This window comes from Lagenorhynchus albirostris, chromosome 6 (genome assembly GCF_949774975.1).
Source record: "Lagenorhynchus albirostris chromosome 6, mLagAlb1.1, whole genome shotgun sequence".
In the NCBI taxonomy this organism is placed as follows: domain Eukaryota; kingdom Metazoa; phylum Chordata; class Mammalia; order Artiodactyla; family Delphinidae; genus Lagenorhynchus; species Lagenorhynchus albirostris.
The window spans coordinates 31907662-31928583 of NC_083100.1; the positions used below are offsets into that span (position 1 = coordinate 31907662).

At 37.8% G+C, this 20922-nt stretch overlaps 1 protein-coding gene across 1 annotated transcript; it reads right to left on the reverse strand.

Moving 5' to 3' along the window:
* Positions 1 to 413: 413 nt before the first annotated feature.
* Positions 414 to 20080, reverse strand: ICOS (inducible T cell costimulator). The gene is made up of 5 exons (XM_060151346.1): positions 20023 to 20080; positions 4955 to 5293; positions 4129 to 4235; positions 2767 to 2851; positions 414 to 454 (listed from the first exon to the last, which is right to left on the reverse strand). Exons 1-5 carry the CDS (start codon positions 20078 to 20080, stop codon positions 414 to 416), a joined length of 630 nt encoding a protein of 209 aa, XP_060007329.1.
* Positions 20081 to 20922: the final 842 nt, after the last annotated feature.

Sequence of the window (20922 nt, forward strand, 5' to 3'; positions counted from 1 at the left end):
GGTAGTCTGTTAGTGAAATGCAGACAGACTCTGGCCCTCAGCTGTCCATTTGCTTTGCAGATTCCATACCCTTGACATCTTTAAAACATTTTTATAGATGTGTTTGTTCTCCTGGCTGATGCATTGCTTAGAAGCAGATCTGAAGACAGGGTTTCCATCCCAGTGAGGTCTGTTTGTTGAGCACACACAAGCTGGGCTTTCTATAAAGCTAGTTGCGAGAGGGTATTTGTTTTGAGAGAACTCTAACGGTACTAAGGCAGTCTGTTAAAATCCCTATTGACTGATATAGTCACTGGTCCAGACGGAACAAAACATCAGCAAAAGATGTACGTAGTCAAATCAAGTCAGACTCTCTGTGGTCCAGGAAACAGAGAATCTTGCTCTTCAAGTTGGAGGGAACTGGCCAGTGCGGCTCATGCCTGGGTGCCAGAGAGTTCCAAATTACGGGTCACATCTGTAACAAAAATTTAGCATAAATTCTTTAAAAGCTCTCCATGTGCCAATCCCCTTCAGCAAGGCTTCCCCTTTCCTCTGACTCTTGTAAACACGCACACACACATGCACACACACACACAGGCAAACACATACCCCGTCCAAACTCTTCTTTATGCTTCAAGACCGAGCACCATTTCCACATTTTCCATGGAGTTTTACCCAGCCCACTCTTTTTTTTTTTTTTAATTCATTTATTTATATTTTTGGCTGTGTTGGGTCTTCGTTTCTGTGCGAGGGCTTTCTCTAGTTGCGGCGAGCAGGGGCCACTCTTCATCGCCATGCACGGGCCTCTCACTGTCGTGACCTCTCTTGTGGAGCACAGGCTCCAGACACACAGGCTCAGTAGTTGTGGCTCACGGGCCCAGTCACTCCGTGGCATGTGGGATCTTCCCAGACCAGGGCTCGAACCCATGTCCCCTGCATTGGCAGGCAGACTCTCAACCACTGTGCCACCAGGGAAGCCCCCCATCCCACTCTTGACTCTTTTTGCAAACTTTGTCTGAACTCTACCGCTTTGCAATTAATTGAGGACTTTTAACGCTATCACATGACTCCACCCTCCATGCAAACATATTACCTCTCCCAGTGACATTATAAACTGAAGACAAGGACTGTCTTAGGGCTTCCCTCCCTCTACCCAATACACATTACTCAGCACGGTGTTATTCACATAATAACAAATATTTGACAGAGGTGCTGAGTCATGCTCTGCCTGGAATTGTTTATGTGTAATGCTGTCGGAATACAGAAGAAAGACCCTGCCTACCCTCAAGAAGGTAGCCCTACACTAGAGCTACACTCTGGCCTACACTCTGGCCATTTTCAGTTACTATATGTTTACATGTAATTGCAAGATATATGCTAGGCTTGGTAGATGGGACATGAAACTACCCCCCTCTGATTTCAGCTGCACCACTTCTGAGTATGCTGACTATTCTAGCAAAATAACCCCACCCTGCATTTCTCTGCTTTTCTGCCTCAGGGCTTTCTCTGAAGGCTTAAGAGCAGCCTCGTGGCATGCACAGAGCAAGACTCAGGAACAAAGGGGATTAATGCGTCCTGCAGGCAACCCCAAACCAGTGGGGATGGGAGCCAATGGATAAATGCCCCATTTGCCATCCTTCAGAAGAACAATTCTGGGAGACATCTGTATACTTCTCAGAAGTCCTGTGGCCTCTAGCTGAGATCTTAGTAATGCGACCTTCATCTGCTTTTCTGCCTTTCCTGTCTCCCTCTCCCTGTTCCCTCACCCCTTCTTCCTTCCAAATAAACTACTTGCATCCAAGTGTCTGTCTCAGGGTCTGCTTTCAGGGACCCAAATTAAGAGAGACACATTATTATAAGCACAGAGATTGAGAGAAAAGATTTTTTTTCCCAATAGCAGAATAATGAAACACAAGCTCTTTGCTAGTGTCAAAGCTATGGTATCAACTCTCTGGAGAACCAAAGAATCACTGAACACCAGAAGAAACATCAATTTCTTTCATCTAAAAAAAAATGAGGGCTAAAGGAGATTCAGCCCCTTCCCGCGCTTTAATTCCATGATTACAGGTGTTTTGTGCATCCCTTTTATACAAGTCCTTTACCACTGAGTGGTGGCAGAAATGCAGTGGCTTCTGTCTCATTATACACCTTCCATCACTGCAACCTCAAAGGCATAAGATTTACAAGAATGGATATTTCAGACTTTCTGCGATGGTCCTCAACTTAAGAACACTGCAGTTGACAACACTCACTCTGAATGAAAAATGTCAAAGTCCCACCTAGCTGACTTCCACAGCCATCCAATTTCTCTAACCATGCACATTTTTTACGTTGAAATAACAATATCTTCACCAATTTCTCCTTCTTCCCCTTGGGAATACCAGCCCAGATCTTTCTTCCAAATCTCAGTCGAAAACCTTCATATCTTTGTATCCCCCACAGTGCCTCACTCAGTAATTTACACTAAAATGATATTCAATAAATCTCATCGTATGACTTAAAGAACTTTTTAACAAGGAAGACTTAGAATCACCCCAATTTTTAAAATATCGATTGGAAGATTGCCTTGATACCATAGGGGTTTATGAACTTTCTGGTTTTTTTAATAGTGGTTTACAAACATGTTTTCAATGAACTAGAGAGAGCACAAATTCAGTTAAAATGAAAATTTGACTTTTTACAGAAAATACTAGAGACATTTTCCCTTCCTTTAAAATAAAAAATTAAAATTGTAGGCTTCATGTAAAGAACGCTCTTCCCTTCCCAAGCCCCCATGTGTCACTGTACCTGTGGGTCCAGGCTTTTTAGCAGTGTTCACTGCTGCCATGAACATGTATTCACTATTAGGGTCGTGCATGCTGGAAGGATACTTCTGCAAGAAAAGTCAGAAACGTGGTTTGTCATCTGCCCTTCCCCATCTCCATTCCTGTGGGGGATGTGTTTGTGTGTTTGTTACTGTTTTCTATTCTTTGTTGAAGCAGTATATGACAAAGTGTTATAATGTGACTTAGGCTCCTGACTTTAGGCTAAGTAGGAGAACAATATGAAAAGGGCTTTAAATAAAAACTCTTTCTGCTCAATGTCTTTTCTCATTTATGCCTTTACTGTTCCTTCCCCAGTAGACTTAGACCACGGGGCTTATCTTCCTCTCTTCCTTCTTTATCTCTCTTTTCAAATTCCCTTCTGACACAGATATACACACTGTATGGCCAACCGTCACACTATGGATATACTTGAGGATGCTAACACCCTTGCATAATATGCAAAATGGTATAGGTTCTTTGATTGAGAACCCGTTTTGTGATAGACTAAAAAGAATATCCCCTGGCACAGAGAGATTTTGGTTGTTATCGGTGTTGTTATTCTTTCATCTTTCTGCCTAGTTTTTCAGTGGTTTTCTTTAAAAGCAAGGAGTCCTAATAAGTTACCATGTAAAGAAGCTGTCAATTTCCTTCTCAACTACTGATGGTGCCCTACGAGACTTTCTCACTGACTGTTTTTTAATTGACTGGTTGTGGAAAATTTTGTTTCATCTGCCCTGACTTTGGAAACTTAGAATCAAATTTGCAGCCCACATGTAATAATTTTTAAAAGTCGGAAGCATCTATTTTTATCTTTTAACCCTCCTCCCTCCTCCCTGCCTTTTTGTCTTTCTGTGGCCCCAATTTCCTTATCTTTTTTGAATAATAATAATGACATATCTCTTTGTAAGCCACTGAATTCCTTTTGGAATGAAGTGTCTATAAAGTAAAAGAGCTTCTGTTCCAAGTTAGTAGTTTAATTAGTAGGCGTATCTGGAGGAAAAGAAATCATCTACCTGTTGATCAAATTACTCTGGCAAAAGCAATACATACTTTGATGAGTAAATAACTGCTCATATTCCTCAGTAAAGCCAGTGCAAGAAAAGATCAATGTTGCTCACCTTTTTTTTTTTTTTTTTTTTTTTTTTGCAGTACGCGGGCCTCTCACTGCTGTGACCTCTCCCGCTGCGGAGCACAGGCCCTGGACGTGCAGGCCCAGCGGCCACGGCCCACGGGCGCAGCCGCTCTGCGGCATGTGGGATCCTCCTGGACCGGGACACGAACCCACGTCCCCCGCACCGGCAGGTGGACCCCCCCACCACTGCGCCACCAGGGAAGCCCTGCTCACCTTTTTTGTAAGCCAACATGTAAGGACACATCCAAAAATGCACACTACAACAAAAGCCGCACATCCTATGGGTAACCAGAACTTCAGCTGGCAACAAACCTGTGATTCTGGGTTGGAAGAAAATTAAGGTGAGGAAAAACTCTCAGAATCAAATCTTCTCTTTCAGTGCTGAATCACAAGTTCACTTAACAAATTTAAAAGAGCTGTTTAAATTAAACAGCTTGCCATAAAGCTTGCCTTCGTTACAATCATGAAATCCAGTAAACAGTAAATAAATAACATCATCTCAGTATGATAGCAAGGATCCAGAAACTAAAAACGAAAAGACTCTATGCACGTATATGTCTATAAATGTGGTTAATAGAAAAGACTTCGCTATCTATGTTTTTGAAAAAGAATAAGTAGGAAAGTAAAGGTATAAAACTATTGTTTTCAATTATCTCACTTAATTCCACAATTCCCAGCACAAAACCCAAACGTTAAACTTTAGGTGAATAGAAGCACAGCCATTAAGCCATGGGTTTGGATATTTCTCCTAATTTTTTGTCCTGATTTTCAATGGCATGTGTGTTTTAGAGACAACGTAACCTATTTCTAACTCAGCAGTCTATATGATTAAATTTCATATTACTGATTAATATAATTATTTTTATTATTAATAAACATCCTTGTATTGATATATTTCATCATAAATTATTGCCTTCAGTTGCACCGAAATGAACTCCAACACAAGAGATATTTATTTGTTTAACTGTTTTCATTAGTGAGAAAAATTGTTAAAATGCCTATGTACTCTTAAGTCTGGAAGATTAAAACAATGTCTTACCGTAAATATTCAAATATTCTTTGCTTAGAATATCTACTTGAAAAGGAGGAGGATCAAAAATTGATAGTTTGCAGATGTAATAGCTGGCATGAGAACTGTCCAAGTTATACAGAAAAAAAGAGACACTGTTATTGGATAACTGAAATTGACAGACGTTCAGATTCGTGATGGACACCTTGTCTCCGCTTCCCTTTGTTTTAGTGAGATCACAGAGTATATTATTTCCTTTCAACAACTGCATTTTAAATTGTTGGACAGTATCAGGGTATTTGCATAAAATTTGTACACCTCCATTGTGAAATATAAACATCTCAGATGTGGCAGAAGCATTGAATTCTCCTGGATAAAAAAAAAAAAAAAAGCAAAAGTGACATTTTATGATTCTGTTGACCTAATCATTATATTTGAGCACAAAAGTCATCTCTTCTCTTCATAAAGTCACCTTTATTGCAACAAAATGAAGGAACTTCACAACCAAAAAATAGAACATGAAGGTAAAACTGTGTCTTGGGAAAAAACCTAACTGGAGACTTGTTTATCATATATGAATATATAATATGTAATATATTAAATAACATATTTACATAGTATGAATCAAACAGAAATTGTTCCTGCCTTTGGGCAGATTTCATATTGGAGACAGATGATGGATAAATATAAAGTTATGCACCATAATTCATGCTAGGAATGGAGTACTATTCAAGTAAATGTAGATGGAGTCACATTTTGATTGGAGAATCAGATAATGCCACTTGGAGAAAGCGACTTTGAAAATTGAAATTGAAGGAGGATAAGCACTTCAGTCAAACAATGAGAGATTTGGGGAAAGACATAGTTTAGGGAAGAAACATTTTAAAGCACAAAACAGCTTAAACTAAAAATGAACGGTTATATAAGAGTATATATTTACACTATACCCTCCCGCTAGAGAGTGAAAGGACAGATGAATCATTTTCAAATGATAGAAACATGTCTTCTCTGAACCTCATCCATTGAGAACTGAATCAAAGTCTGATGATAAAGGTAAAGACCCAGATTTTTGTTTACTTTTTCATTTTTTAAAATAAAGTTTATAGGAAACCAAGGTTGTTTTTACAAGCTACATGGGGATCACAGAAGAAGGAAACTGAAATGGATTCGGCCTGGTTGCAGATTCTGAGTTATTCAGTTACAAGTTCAAACAACTCTTTGCCTTCCTTTTTCTTTTTCTTTTTTCTTCTTCTTTTTTAATATGACTTTTAATAAGTCTCATGCTGAAATTGTTTGGGAAAATTTATTAGCATGACAGTTTTTAGCTTAAATTTTGAAATTCCTGTTTTTATTCTTGAGAAAACTATGTAACAAGTACAAAGAAGTTTTAAGGAAAAATATTACCTACTCCTCCTTTTCCAGTGAAATAGAAATACCATTTGTGCATTTTTGCTCTTTACCTTCCAGACATATACTTATTTTATATAGCAAACCTATTCCTTTTGTTCTTCTATTGGCAGTTAATGTTATCATAAACATTCCATTTTTTATGTAGTCATCATACTTATCCTTTTTAATGGCTATATAAAAGGGCATAATGTTCATCTATCATAACTTGTTAAAGCATTCTACCAATGTTGACTGTTGGGGTTATTTTCAGCATTTTGATTTTATGTAAATATTTTGACATGTGGGCAAAATATTTAAAGACTCTGAAAACACTCTGTACTGCCATGTTGCTTTTGGAAAGAACTGTTCCACTTTATAACAGGACTAGCATTACCCTCCTGGATTCACTTGTCATGGCTCTGCTTACACCAGTGCGTTCATTTTATTTAAAATCTACCATAGTTATTTATTTTTCCTAGTACCTGTAGGCTTTAATTTATATCTCTCATATTGCTAGGGAATAGATTTTCAACTTGGGGATTTGATTGTGAAAACACAAGCTTTCTAGTTTTCAGTATGGTGGTCCAGATTATTCAAACTAATTCCCACACCAAAACAACCAAAAATGCTGAATGAAATGTCTAAAAATATTAATGTAAAGGATTAAAGAGCTGAAAAAAAGAAGAAATTACTAGATTAAATTTGAAGAACCAGAATCCAGAGAGATAAGCAAAGGTTAGAAGTTGCTTTTACTTCGAGAGCATGTGCTGTTCTCCCAGATTCACACTTCTGTTTTCATGTCTCAACTCCCAGAGTCTGAAAGTGAGAAATCTAGTAAAAGACATTCTCCTCAATAAGCTCCTCAAAATCCCAAAGGGCTACATCCTTGGAATACAGGTTAAACCAGAAGTAAACCAGCCTTCATGCAGATCATAGCCCACCTTCAAATCACTTCAGTGGTCCAGAAAATCTCAATAATTGAACTTTGTCTAAGGTGATTTTGGATTATTATTACCCCTAAGCTTTTGAAAGTAAAAATGCAAACTATTACAGAAAGAAAAGGTTTACATCCTAGGCTTCAACTCATATCTACAAATAATAATTATAATGACAAGCATACCATAAAAAATAATCAGACATGCAAGGAAACGAAACAACAACAGAAAAAACAGACTCCAAAAACAAACACACAATTATATATTTAAATTATCAGATCCCCCAAATAAAACAATTGAACCTTCTGTGTTTAAGGAAATAAAAGACAAACTTGTAATAATATCTATAGATCACAGGAAACTTAAAGAAAAAAAGTCAACTAATTTGAAAAAGAACCAACTAGAATTGGCAAAAAAAACCCACACTGAGATTAGAAACTCAGGAGATAAGTTAAGAGCATATTAGATGGTTAAACAGAGCTGTTGAATTGGAAAATAAAACACAAGCAGATTTTTAAAAAATATGCACATCTAGACAAATCATAATAAAAATCCTAAAAACAGCCAGGGAAAAGAGACTGACTACCTTCTAAGAAGCAACTGTGAGACTGACAGGTGGTATCTCAACATCAACAGTAAAAGTCATGATACAGTGGAATTACACCTTATATCTTTAGAGTACTGAAAGAAACTGTCAACCTAAAACACACTGTCTAGGAGGCTAGAAAAGGTGTATGTAACTTGAGACTTTGACAAATGAAGTATGCATGTTGTGATTTCTTGCATAATGACCAAAAGAATAGAAACAGAATATATAACCCAAATGAATATCTCAAAATTCAGTATGATGCTTCTGTATAAAGGGGAAAAGGAATTGGAACCGGGAAGGAAAACACAGGGTGGAGAGGCTTCTGTGGGCTGACAATGTTTTACCTCTTGACCTGTGATAATTGTAGGAGTAAGGTAGTATGTTTTGTAACTATTCGTTAAATTGTACATTTATATTTTTTCACTTTTGTGAGTAGATGTTTTGTTCTAGAATAAAATAGTTTTCAAGTATAAAGAAGAAAAATAATGCTTGTTTCATTTAAAGAACTGAAAGTAAATATAAGCAAAAGGGAAAGGGGAAAAACTCATCATATGAGAATAGGTGCAACCTACATTAGATTAAAGTGAAAGATAATTTGCATGGGGACTTATTTGTCTGAAAGTAAATTATGTTGCACTACTATTGCTTTGATGCTTGTCTTTACTGTCTATTGCAGAAGATAAAATCAGTGAGCTGGTTCACAGTTCCTTTAGAAACGTTCAGAGCAAATTTCCCAAGGACTTTAGAATGGCAGCGTGTAAACCACAAAGAGATCTTGGAACAAAAGTGTCTGCGGCCTCCTTGTGCACACACAGACATAGAGGCATTGTCTTCTACTTCTGAAGATGATTTTGTCAGCAGCTTTTTCTCCTTTTGGGCCCACACTATGACCTATAACCCAATGCAAGATGAAATATAATGGTTAGCGGTGCAGGGTGATAGAAGTGCAATGCAGTGGTTCCCAAGGAAACCAGAGGAAAATTCTGGCTTTGCCATCAGCAAGTCTCTGTGACAAGGATACCTCTCTAGACTTTAGTCTCTTCAGCTGTGAAATAAGGAAGTAAGACCAAGACATCTTAAAGCTCTTTCCAACATTTACTCTCTATGGATTCAGGATGAGAACATATCTAGATGAGACCATGAACAACTAAGAGAGCTACTAGTTTGCTGTTGGGTTCTCCAGAGGAGAAACCATGTTTCCATAATACTCTCTCTGTCCCAGCATCTTACTGGGCTTTTCCATGAAGTCAGGAGGAATGAAAATTAATGAGACAATCTTCCTGGCCCATAATAGCATTTAGGTATGGCAAGGAAAACGCTCCACATTTTTCTTGAGTGACAGTGTCATTGACATCAGAGGAGTAACTGGAGATCCCAAAGTGTCATTTCTACTGGACACTCTTAGTTATTCATTTTACCCTTTTTAATCTAAAAACTACCTAGGTCACCTTTTTATTATTAAATGTGGTGACAAGAAGCCTGACTTAAGTGTCCACATACCCGATGCTTAAACTTTCCATCTGGAAAACGATTTGGCAATTCCTGGTCTTCTATTTGAATGTTTTCAACTAAAGGAATCAGATAGGGGATTTAATCAATTGCTTCATAATTACTTTGGCAGCTGTAGAACAGATATGCTCAAATACCTAATCACAAAATCTCCTTAGTCTTTGATGATATTTGAAAAATAGTATCAAAAGGAGATCATCCCTATAATCATGACTAAAACATTTAATGGATAGACAGACAATTTAAGGAAAATCTGAATATGTTCATTCCTTATAACTGCTGAAGCAGCTAGAATCTTTTCTACACCTTCCCTGGATGCTCTTATCTCCAAGTCTAATATTCAGTCAGGAGTACTGGTACGATAGCACCATTTTTTATACCCTGTGTCTGCTTTGATTGGGTGTCAAATCTCTTTGGTCAGTTCCCCTGTCATACCAGTAGTTGAAAATTGCGACAATTCCCCTCATCGATCTCTTTCTTCTTGTTCTTTCTTCCCTTATATCAAGCTTAAAATCACACCACATACCACTTTTTAATATAAAATTATCCTCCAAAATATTCTCTCACACTATCTTTGGTATGTTCCTCACTCTCCCTACCCTAACCATCTCCATTTCCAACCCCCATAAGCTCTCATATACAGTCTGTACATGTTTCAGACATCCTGTAAACACCCCTACCTTCACACTTGTGTTTCCTGTAACATGATTCAACTTCTGCCCAGCGTCATACACAGTCAAGCCTAGCAAACACACAAATCATACAGCAAGTCCAATTTTTCCACATACAGACAGCTGGTGACCCAGACAGATTAGATTATTTGTCCGAGGTCACACAACTTCTTGGGCAGATGAAAGATTTGGGGTACAGTCTGAGGTTGAAGTGTCGCTAGCAACAACAAGAGGAAGTATAATGGAAGCAGGCAACCACGTGAAGCTACAAAGTGGTCACTATAGACTGAGTCTTAGAGGATCACTGTTGAAATCCTTCTACAGGAAGAAAGTCTAATTTCCTGCCCCTCTCTTCTATTTCCAGTAGAATCTACCCATTTCTCCATCTAAGCTGCAACTGGTCCAAACCAGCATTAACTCTCTCTGGGATGAAAAGAGCTTCCTAACTTTCTGCTCTCACTCGTGCCCATTCACCACCCACTCTCCTCAGGGGAACCAGAATAATCTTCTTTATAATCAGATAGTGTACTTGCCCTGTTTATAAAACACCCAGGGCCTTCCCATCTCATTTAAAAGAAAATCTAACTCTTTACGCTACTTTCCATGACTTGCGTGATCTACCCTGTTCCGCTAACACCATTTTATGCCAGTCACGCACCACAATGCAGTCACACTGTTCTCCTTTCTATTCCTCAAACACAAGAAGTTGGTCCCCAGGGCTTTGAATGTGTTGTTTCTTTGCCTGGAATGTTATCTCTGATTTTCACATGGCTGCTTCTTACTTCTCCAGCAACCACTGACCACTCAATCCAAAACACACCACAAGTCATTTTCTAGCATATTACCTGAGGTTGCTGTCTGCTTTGTTTTCTTGTTTACTGTCTGGCCACCCCACTACAACATAAGCTTTAAAATGAGAGACCTTGTTGATTTTATTCACAGATTCATCCCAAGTATCTACAATAGCACCTGGTAAGTAGTAAGTCACAATAAATATGTATTGGATGGTTGGACGGATGAATGGATACGTAGATCTCAGTGATGTTATAAATCTGGGGAGACAAAGCATAGACTATAGAATATAAGAATCAAAAGGGCTCTTAAAAATTATTCAGTTAAGCCTTTCATTTTAAATTGTACCCTTAAATTTATCAAGCTAAACTGGGGCCAGAAAACCTAGTATCTTTCCCAGGATTACATAGCTCATAGCTGGGACACGATCCCAGGGTTAGCTACGGCATGTTGCCTTTCTTCTGCAGACAAGTCCGTGCAAATATACAATCAAGTTCAAAAGACACCTCCTCGACTGGGATGTCAGGTTCTAATGAATATTATCTGGCTGAGCTACAAAGAAGCACGTTCTTTAACTATTATAAATATCTACCAGGTTCATAAAGACTTGTTTAGATGGTTGACTATTCTCTTGGCTCTTTTGTGTCTATAGAAGGGAAGACAGGTTTAAACCTGGTTATTATTTGTATTATTTGTTATGTATTTGTATTTTGTAAAGTGCAGAATCATTAAATTTGCCCAATGGATGTCCAGGACAGGTGCCTCTGAACCAATGATTGTTTTAATACATCCAGATGTTTCATAACCAGAGCATATTAGTGATTTGCAATAGAAACACCATGCTATAAAATTTAGCATTTAATGCGTTGCTAAAAACACAAACAGGAATATGTTCTCTTGAATCCTGGTGATGAGTCTAAAAATCTGAATATTCAGACTTCATTTTCGCTTTGCTACCATATCTGTTTACTTCTTGTTGGTGCTCCTAGATTATTAGTACTCTAGAAAATAGCTGCTATATCTTAATCACATTGACTACCATGTCTAAAGGGTGCAATCTTTCCAATAGAGGTTCAAACCTGTTAACTGCTGCTATGATTTTTATAACATTACTGTTGATATCAGCAGACTAAGGTTTCAAGAGTAAAATCAGAATGTTTATATCAGATGATTTCTTTAGATCTTCAAAATTTTTAAAAGATAAAAGCATTTGCATATTCTTTGGGGGGAGCTGTTAAGAAAAAAATCTCTGAAGAAAAGGGTCATTCAGCTGAGAATCGCATTATGATTCAGAAGTTTATTTACAAATTGATTCTTTTACGTCTAAGCTATTTCATTTCTTCAGTATAAGATTGTCTTGATAGAACCCATCCTGCCAGGACTCTTTATAAGCAATTGTATCATGCCTGGTTGAAAATCTTTTAGCAAAAGCACTTAGAAAACCCACACAGTGAAGGGGATATGAGACCGATCAGCAATTTCACTTTATTCTCCTTAACTCAGACTTCTAACCACAAACCTCCACAAAGGTCTGAGTGATCGAAAGATAAGAGTTCCTGAGTTTGCAATTATTGATAGTGTTTATTAAAAATATTTTCTGTAATCCAACAATCATAAGCTTTAGCTTAGCACAGCACATGAATGTGACATAAGAAGTGAAGTTCTAAAAATTGCAATATTTATATTAGGGTTTTGTTACATTTGATCTTTTCCTAAGAAATTCTGGCATTTAAAAAATATGCTTTCTACCACTTTTTTTTTTTACCTCTCATAAAACCACCGTCATTTCTTATGCGTCTACTAGCTAAAACTTTTGGAATCCTGATTAGCATATTTTTATATATGCATAATTTCTATATTTACATTATTATTCAAAGGCATCCATAATCTAAAATAGTGATTGAAATCAGTAGCAAGGGTAGGCAAAATAAACCCAATTCCAAGTCTTAACATTTGCTGAAAAGGAAGTCAAAAAAACATGAAGAAAAAAAGTAAGGAGAAGGTTAAAAAGGCAAAAGACTCTGAGCACACCTGCACGTGCACACGCACGCAGACACACACACAATGTGTGACTTTTTTATTCTCCAAGGAACTCTGTAGAGGGGGTAAAACAACCTTTGGTGCTCTAAAATGCATAATTTTTTAAATGAATGATTGATTTTCTCCTCGTAAAAACTGATTTTCTTTGTGAAAATGGAAAAATCCCAAGCGTGTTGTAAAACTTTATAGTGATATTTACAAAGTAATTAGAATAAACTCTACTCTCTACTCCAGTAACCCACACCTTCATCTCCAGCCCACTCCTTCCCTTGGCTTAGTCCCTTATTTCCAGTTTCCTTTCAATATCTCTATCTGGATGTGTCCCCTGACACATCAAGAGTAACATTTCCAAACTGAACTCAGCATTCACTCACCTAACCCAAGTCCTGTCCTTTAAGGCATCAGGATCTCAGAGTCTTCCTCATTACTCCCTCTATCTGACTGTCCTGATCCAACTGGTCACCAAGTTGTCTCTAGAGTCACCAGTTGACTCTAGCTCATGGATGGTTTTTCCCCATTCCTATTGCCAAACTAGGATTTTTCACATCTTCCTTCATCTGTTGAAGCATCTTCTTGACTGGCTTTCTCAACAGCAGTCTCTCCCTCCAAATCCATTCTCCATGCTGCTTGCAAAATTGTGTTTCTAAAAAGCATTTCACTGCCCAGTTTGAAAATATTCACTACCTTCTTGCTTATGAGGTAAAAAAATAAATCAATTTTCTTGGAATGACACAAAATCCTTTCACAATCTCAGGGACCATATAGCTTCAAGCTACGCCATACTTTTTGGCCATTACTTTCTCATTGTTACTTCTGTCCCCATAGACTAGAATATCCCATTACCCCTTTATTTGCTTAGAAATCCTCATTCATTCTTTAAGAACTGCTTTAAAGAACCGCTTTGTCCCTGAGACCCCCAGAGAAAGACTCCTATCTCAATGATTTCAATAAAGCTTTGTTTATACCAATATATTTATAATGTGTATAAGCTTAGATCATAATTATTTTTGTCTGTCTTCCTCACTTAAACATAAACTTCACAAGGATAAAGACTGGATCATGGTCACAAATAATCCTAGGACCTGGAATATATTAGATGCTCAATAATAATAAATGAATGAATGAATGAATAGAAGAATATCGAAGCTGAGTATGGTTGGTAAATGTCCTGCAATGAGGTGAGGAGGAGAAAAACAGAGCAGGGGATCCAATTTACCAGATAATGGAGGATGCTTGTTTCCAAGTCCAAAGGCAAAGTCTCACACTGAATGATGCCCAACCAATTGTCTGAAGCCCAACAGTTCTGGAGTTATATAAACATCTAAGCTTTCAAAAACTTCCAAATAATAATAATAATTGCAACTTACAAGCATTTGCATGTTTCCCATGTATTAAGGTTTCCAATTCATTACATGCAATATATCATTTGATGTTCATAACAACATTTGACATCAGATTTTCTATTTTTATTCCTATTTTACAGGTGAGGAAACTGAGGCTTGAGTAACTGGCCCCAGGTCATAGAGGCAAAATGTGGTGGAGCCATGATTTGAACCTAGACAATTTGACATCAGAGTCCACATTTCTAAGGAGCCCCTTAGTCCAATGATCTAGTCCAACCCCTTAATTTTATAGAAGCTGAAGCACAGAAGCTAAAGAGACTTGCTAAGAAAAGAGAAGAAAAAGAAAAAGAAGATTTAACATTAAGCTAGATTTGGAAGTTATTTTCAAGTATTTCTTTTCCTTCAAGATGTATTGGGTGTATAATTGTCCCAGGTACTTAAAGTAGTATTTACATTGGTGCCACATATGTATTCTATGACTGAAAATGTTATTAGGCACCAAAAAACATATAAAAATTATTTATTTGATGTGAAAATACATTGTTTAACATACCTGTTTCCCTAGACAGCCTCATTCATGGATCATTGTGTGTTGAGCTGCCCTGTGTACTTAAACCTGCAACAAAGTCTGGGTCCTTGCTCTGATGGGATCTAAATTCTTGATAAGTGTTCTGTAAATTATCTGCCTGTAGAAATGTAAAAAGATGTATTGACATCTACAAGAAACTCTATTATAGTTAAATGAGAGCAAACAGGAACTACTAGGAGATTTTGCTTGTCTTAGTACAAAATGAACAAAACTTGAATTGTGAGTGCAGTAGAGGTTTTGTTTCTTGCTTTTTTCATGAATGAACTTTTTTCCGTGCTAAGCCCTAGGAGAGTGTAAATGGTGGCTATAAAAGTTTGATTTCTCGGGCTTCCCTGGTGGCGCAGTGGTTGAGAATCTGCCTGCTAATGCAGGGGACACGGGTTCGATCCCTGGTCCGGGAAGATCCCACATGCCGCGGAGCAACTAGGCCCGTGAGCCACAACTACTGAGCTTGCGCGTCTGGAGCCTGTGCTCCACAACAAGAGAGGCCATGACAGTGAGAGGCCCGTGCACGGTGATGAAGAGTGGCCCCTGCTTGCCACAACTAGAGAAAGCCCTCGCACAGAAACGAAGACTCAACACAGCCAAAAATAAATAAATTAATTAATTAATTAAAGTACCCTTAATTAAAAAAAAAGTTTGATTTCTCATATTCAAAAAGGTTCCACTTAAGTGATTCTTTGTTGCCTGTTGGAAGTGCCATGTCTATGACAACACACTCAGAAAAACAAAAGACCTTCAGAACTAGTGGTTGACTGACTCAAAATTCTTGAGTCCATCACCTTCCTTTAAAGACAAACTGCTTCTTCTTAGCTTTTCCTCATGCAAAGTAGATGCAGCCATCAGTATGTTATACGAGAGCCAGAGGAGGTTTGTAGCCCAATTTCTGACTCTCTCTTTAAACTTGCAAATCTCAGTCTCTTTCAATCGACCATACAGGACAAACTGCAAAAAAATTTCTTGTTGACCAACAGCTTTCATTTGTGTTACATGTTTTCTACATATTTAAGTTCCACTTTCCAAAGTATAATTCTGAATTTTCCTGAAAAGGTATTGAATGCCACATTCTTAGTTTACTTAGAATGACGAAAACGTGTCATTTAATAGATTCAATTTATTACAAGAGCAGTAGCACAGAGATGCCATTTATGGAGTAAACGGGGTCTTTTCTTTGGGTATTGAAGGCTACAAATGACTGGTATATATGTGTGTGTGTGTGTGTGTGTGTGTGTGTGTGTATACATATATATTTATATATGTATATGTATGTGTATGTATATACTGGGCTTTGAATTTGCAAAGCCCAGTACATCCTTTTATGTATAAAACTTATATTCTTAGGATAGGGAGACAGCATAAGCTGTGGGTTTTGCTCAGTTTACAACTGTGAATGCTGAGGCCAATTTTTTTTTACGTCAAACAAGTCTATGGATACACAGTGAGCAAAGCTCAGATGAGAATTGAGGTCCTCCCTACACACCTACATTTTGTTTCTACCAAGAATGGGAATATGCTGCTAGCAATTTAAAAACTATAATATTCCATTTCATCTGAGGGAGTTGTTAACAGCCATGGCAAGTTATGAAATTCATTTTGCTCACTAATGATGAAAAAACAAGGATCTCGAGATCTTACATAAAAATAATAGGCATGTCTAAAAAGAAGGAAAAAAGACAAAGAAAAAGATATGACTAAACAATTACTGGGAGAAAATATCCCCGAAATTTGAGTTTGAGGTATCTGAAGAAAATAATGGAAGTCTTCTGATCATTGGATCGGAACAAGGATGACAAGACAGGAGCAGATGGCAAGAGTGATGCTGCCGCTGAAAAAAGGTGAAGTGAGTGTAAAGAGTTCTTGAACCAGAAGAGAAACACTGTCAGAGGAAACTTAGCAATGATCTGCAACTACAAGTTTTCAGTTATTTCAACAAAATCCATGTATGGGGCAGGGATTCACTAAGGGGAAAGCAAGAGAGTGAAAAGAGAACATTCCAAAGTTCTCACGTCACTGCAGGGGATGGGAGGTGGGGTAAACACGTCAAGCAAGGCTACTGTCATTATTTACTTTACTACAATAATAAATAGATATTCAATTAAGCTGCTCTGAACATGATAATGAATTAGTCAAATAGGACATGTGGTCAACCTTCCAAATTACAGAGGGAAAGAGGGGAGTTAAAAGAAACTTCCTCATACCAACAAAAATAAAAGAGAATACCACAACCAAGGAAAATAGAAATAAACATAATATTGAAGGAGTGAAATCAATATAGGCTTCTTGTGCTGAGTGAGAATGCCCTGAATTCATCTATTGAAAGAAAAGATGGACAATGTGGATTTTTAAAATTCAGCATGAACACTGGAAGGAGGTGCTGGGAGGGGCTTAAATGTCAACTCAGCTCCGCAGGACTCTCCCTGAGCTCTGGGGAGGGGCAGGTGCTGGAAGCGCCAAAGGGCTGGGTTTTTTGGAGGTGATGGAGTTCAGGAATCACTGCTTCAATGCCTGGGTGACAAAATCAAGGCTCAGAATGAGCCTGAGGGTTACCCTTCCAGCTTCCACCCTGAACATATCATTAGACATGCACATATATTAAACACCACCCAACCTTGGTCATTCCCACTCCACTGCTTTTAAAGTGGTCTTTCCCAAACCAGAATTCATCAGGTCACCCACGTGGTCTCCACTGCCCATAATGTCTAGAAAGAGTGTCTTCTAAATGCAGACAGAGTGTCTCATTTTTCTCAGATCCTTTTACAATTAAGAGCCTCTTATTGTTCCAGAATCATTAAAAGAAGATGACTTTGTTAAGTTTTACACTGAGATCAATAGAAGACTGAGAATCACCAAGATTTCTTTCCTCTTAACTCACCAACCAAATAACAAAACTGATGAGAATTTCTCTCCTTTGAGATTCATGTTATATCTCCACTACTTCAACATGGTGTGGAAAGAATGTGGTTATTGGAATCAGACATATTTGAATTCTAATCTTGGTTCTGCCACTGATTACTAGGTAACCAAACACTTAGCCTTTCCTGGTCTGAGATTCTTCAAACATTAACTGAAAGTAAGAATGCCTACCTCTTCATGGAATGAGAAAGCCTACATAGTTGGGAGGATTAAAAATATGCCAAAGAAAGGATCTGCAAGAGCTTAGTTGACTTCAGTTTGGTTCTTTACTTTGCATTTAGAGCCTTTCAAATGGTAGTTGCTGGATACATGCATTATGGTGATATTTTGAATATGAAGATTGTTCAGCAGTTCACTATCTCCATCTAGCCATTTGTGCGCCAGTTCTGCCACCTGTCAAATAGGATAACAGCTTGCCCATGGCATGGTTTTCTGTTGATGAGGGGGAATGTTGGTTTTATTCCATTAGAATCCAAGATAAATATCATTCCAGAAGTACAATGTATTCATCAGCTTTATCTGCCAACCAGAAATAATTCCACCTAGGCTGGATCAGTCCTTCCACAGTGGTAACACCATTGCTAATTCAAATCTCCTGAGCATAATATCACCACCATAAGTGCCTAAATGGGTTTGGCATATTGGATGCTTTTTAGCAGTACAAACCCTTCAATGACTTCAACGAATGTTCTTGGAAGAAAATCCACAATCCTTCACATGGCGCATATGGTCTGAATGGTCTGGTCTCTGCTTTCCTTTCCTGCCTTATCTTACACCATCCCCAACCCCTTTCCTCTCTGTACTCAGGCACGTCCACTTTCTTCCAGCTTCCTGACTTACTTCACGCCTTCCTGCCACAGGTCCTTTGCACTTACTCTTTTCATGATGTGGAATGTTCTTACCCACCATCCCACCATTCTCCCCATTTATTCCTATTTGTCCCCCAAGGCTTAGCTCAAGTGCCACTTCCACAAGAAAGACTTGGATGAACCCATCCCCCAACCACACCTCCACACCCACCAGTCTATGCAGGTTTCTTTGTTACATCCTCTGACAGAACTGAGTTCTGCCTGTAATTGTCATTCATTCATGGGATTATTTGATTAATGTCTCTCTCCCTGCCATTCAATTAGCTTCCTGAGGGCAGGGGCTGACCTGGTTTTGCTTATCATTGTACACACAGCGGCTAGCACAGTACCTCCTGCATGGCAAGTGCTTGGTGCTGAAAGAATGGATGAGTGAATGAATGAATGGTTATCAATTCCAAAGCTACTCCTTTGTTGCTCATGCAGCTAAAGGATTTCACTGGGTTGTATAAAAGCCATAGTTTAACAAGCAAGTGGCCCCAAACTGCCCTTGGGACCTTAAGTAGATTCTAATTCCTCTTTCCTCTTTATTTAAGAGCATTGGAGCCACCTTGAGCCACCACAAGATCAAATATTTGACCAATACATTTTTGTTTTTTAATTCTTTGGAGAGAAAAATAAAGTCTATTTTTGGCACCACTGCAAAACTTATTTCTAAATAAAGTTACACCTACTAAAAGTTCTCTCTGCACTTTTAGTGTTAGTAGAACTTCCCAATGTAATATAATTTCACTTTGCTTTTTCTCAGCCTCAAGAACATGAGACTCAGACTTAAAGATGAAACAAAAATAATAGAAAATGTAACAAGAAGCAGCAGAAATACATATTAATTTCATTGTAGGTAACATTATTTAAAGTATTCAAGTAGAGTGTGATATATACCATGTAAGAGAAAGAATTGAGGACTTCAGATTTTTTTAATGTCTACAGAGGCTAGAGAGTGTTTTTACATCATGCACTACTCCGTAGCCTTTTAGAAGGACCTTGACATTAGTGTCGAAAAAACTCGGTGGCAGCCAGGGCGTTTCTGACAAAAGACCACCCAGATAAGATTAAAATCAAAATCCTTCTTTCCAAAGCCCTTCCATCTTATTTTCTCCTTCAGAAGGAATCCCCAGCCCAAATGCCAGGACTACGTAATTTTCATTCTGTTGACACAAGTCATTTTGCCTTTCATCTCTCTCTGAGAACAGTAAGCCACTCTTCTACTTTATCCACTAAAAAGTAACTTCAAGCAGGTAATTTAAAGTTTTAATGATCCAATGAGACATTTTTCTTCATCTTAAAACAGTGACATAAACGTCCTTGGCCATGGACTTGGGCTCTTCTGTAATCGTTCTTACTTTCTGAAAACAAACAAACAAAAAAAGCCTTTCTATTTGGTGCCTAACTTTTCCAATTGGTTTTTCTTAATGTTCACTTGAATTATAACTTAATAATAAATATTCAGTAGGTCACTTACCTGTTAGAACTTCAACCTGGAAGCAGAAGAGAAAGAAATACCAGAGATCTGACTTCATGTTTGCCAGAAACAAACACAATTTTCTCCTTCAGTGCTTAAAGCTGCCAGTGAATTCATGTCCTCTGCTGTTTTCTGTTTGCTGGAAAGGAAGTGGGTTTTTTTGGGGTTAATGAAGTGTCACACTTACCATCAAGGCAGGGTGGTGTCTCTTAATTGATGTCAGTGGCTATATGGCATTATTGCTCATGGAGGTTAAGCTTAATCCATGGATTATTAATGATTTTGAAGACAGAGGAAAATTTTACCCTCATTTCAGTTCCATGAAAAGAAGTGAAAGAGACAATGCCTATTCTTTTCAGAACCACCCCATTCCTCTGAATCTATAGTTTTGGGCATAACATGATCTAAAATTAACCACATGATAAATAGCATGTATTTTGACACATTTCTATCTTATGCTATGTGCTCCAGAGAGAGAAAGCCTTTGAAATAAGACAAGAAATAAAAGCAATTGCAACAGAACTTAAAATGATGCTACTGAAAGAAGAGCAACATAGGAATCTAGGAAAGAATATTTACATGGCATTCATTGTAGATGGTAATTTTCCAAGTGTTAGAGTTGGTTTTAATCTAACTTAAACCTTGCCTTACATAATACAGCAGAGTCTGTAGAAATCAGGATTCTACATCTATAGCCTCAGATGAAAGCAAGAAAGCTGAAGAGCCTACCCATGGTCTCTCTATCCATGCAGGGAGATAGAGTAGACAAAAACAACAGTAATAATAATATAAATAATTATGTTTATATGTATATAAATGTTTTACATGAAATAATACATGTTAATGTAAAGCATACATAAAGTTAAATGTAAAATAATATATATTTAATATGTATAAAAT

Bases quoted from the DNA above. Each gene is read 5' to 3' on its own strand.
- ICOS (XM_060151346.1), bottom strand. From the start codon at position 20,080: ATGAAGTCAGATCTCTGGTATTTCTTTCTCTTCTGCTTCCAGGTTGAA. The intron at 4,236-4,954 runs GTAAGACATTGT...CTTCCAACCCAG, and splicing joins AGAATATTTGAATATTTACG to AATCACAGGTTTGTTGCCAG. The intron at 455-2,766 runs GTACAGTGACAC...TTTTTGTTACAG, and splicing joins TAAAAAGCCTGGACCCACAG to ATGTGACCCGTAATTTGGAA.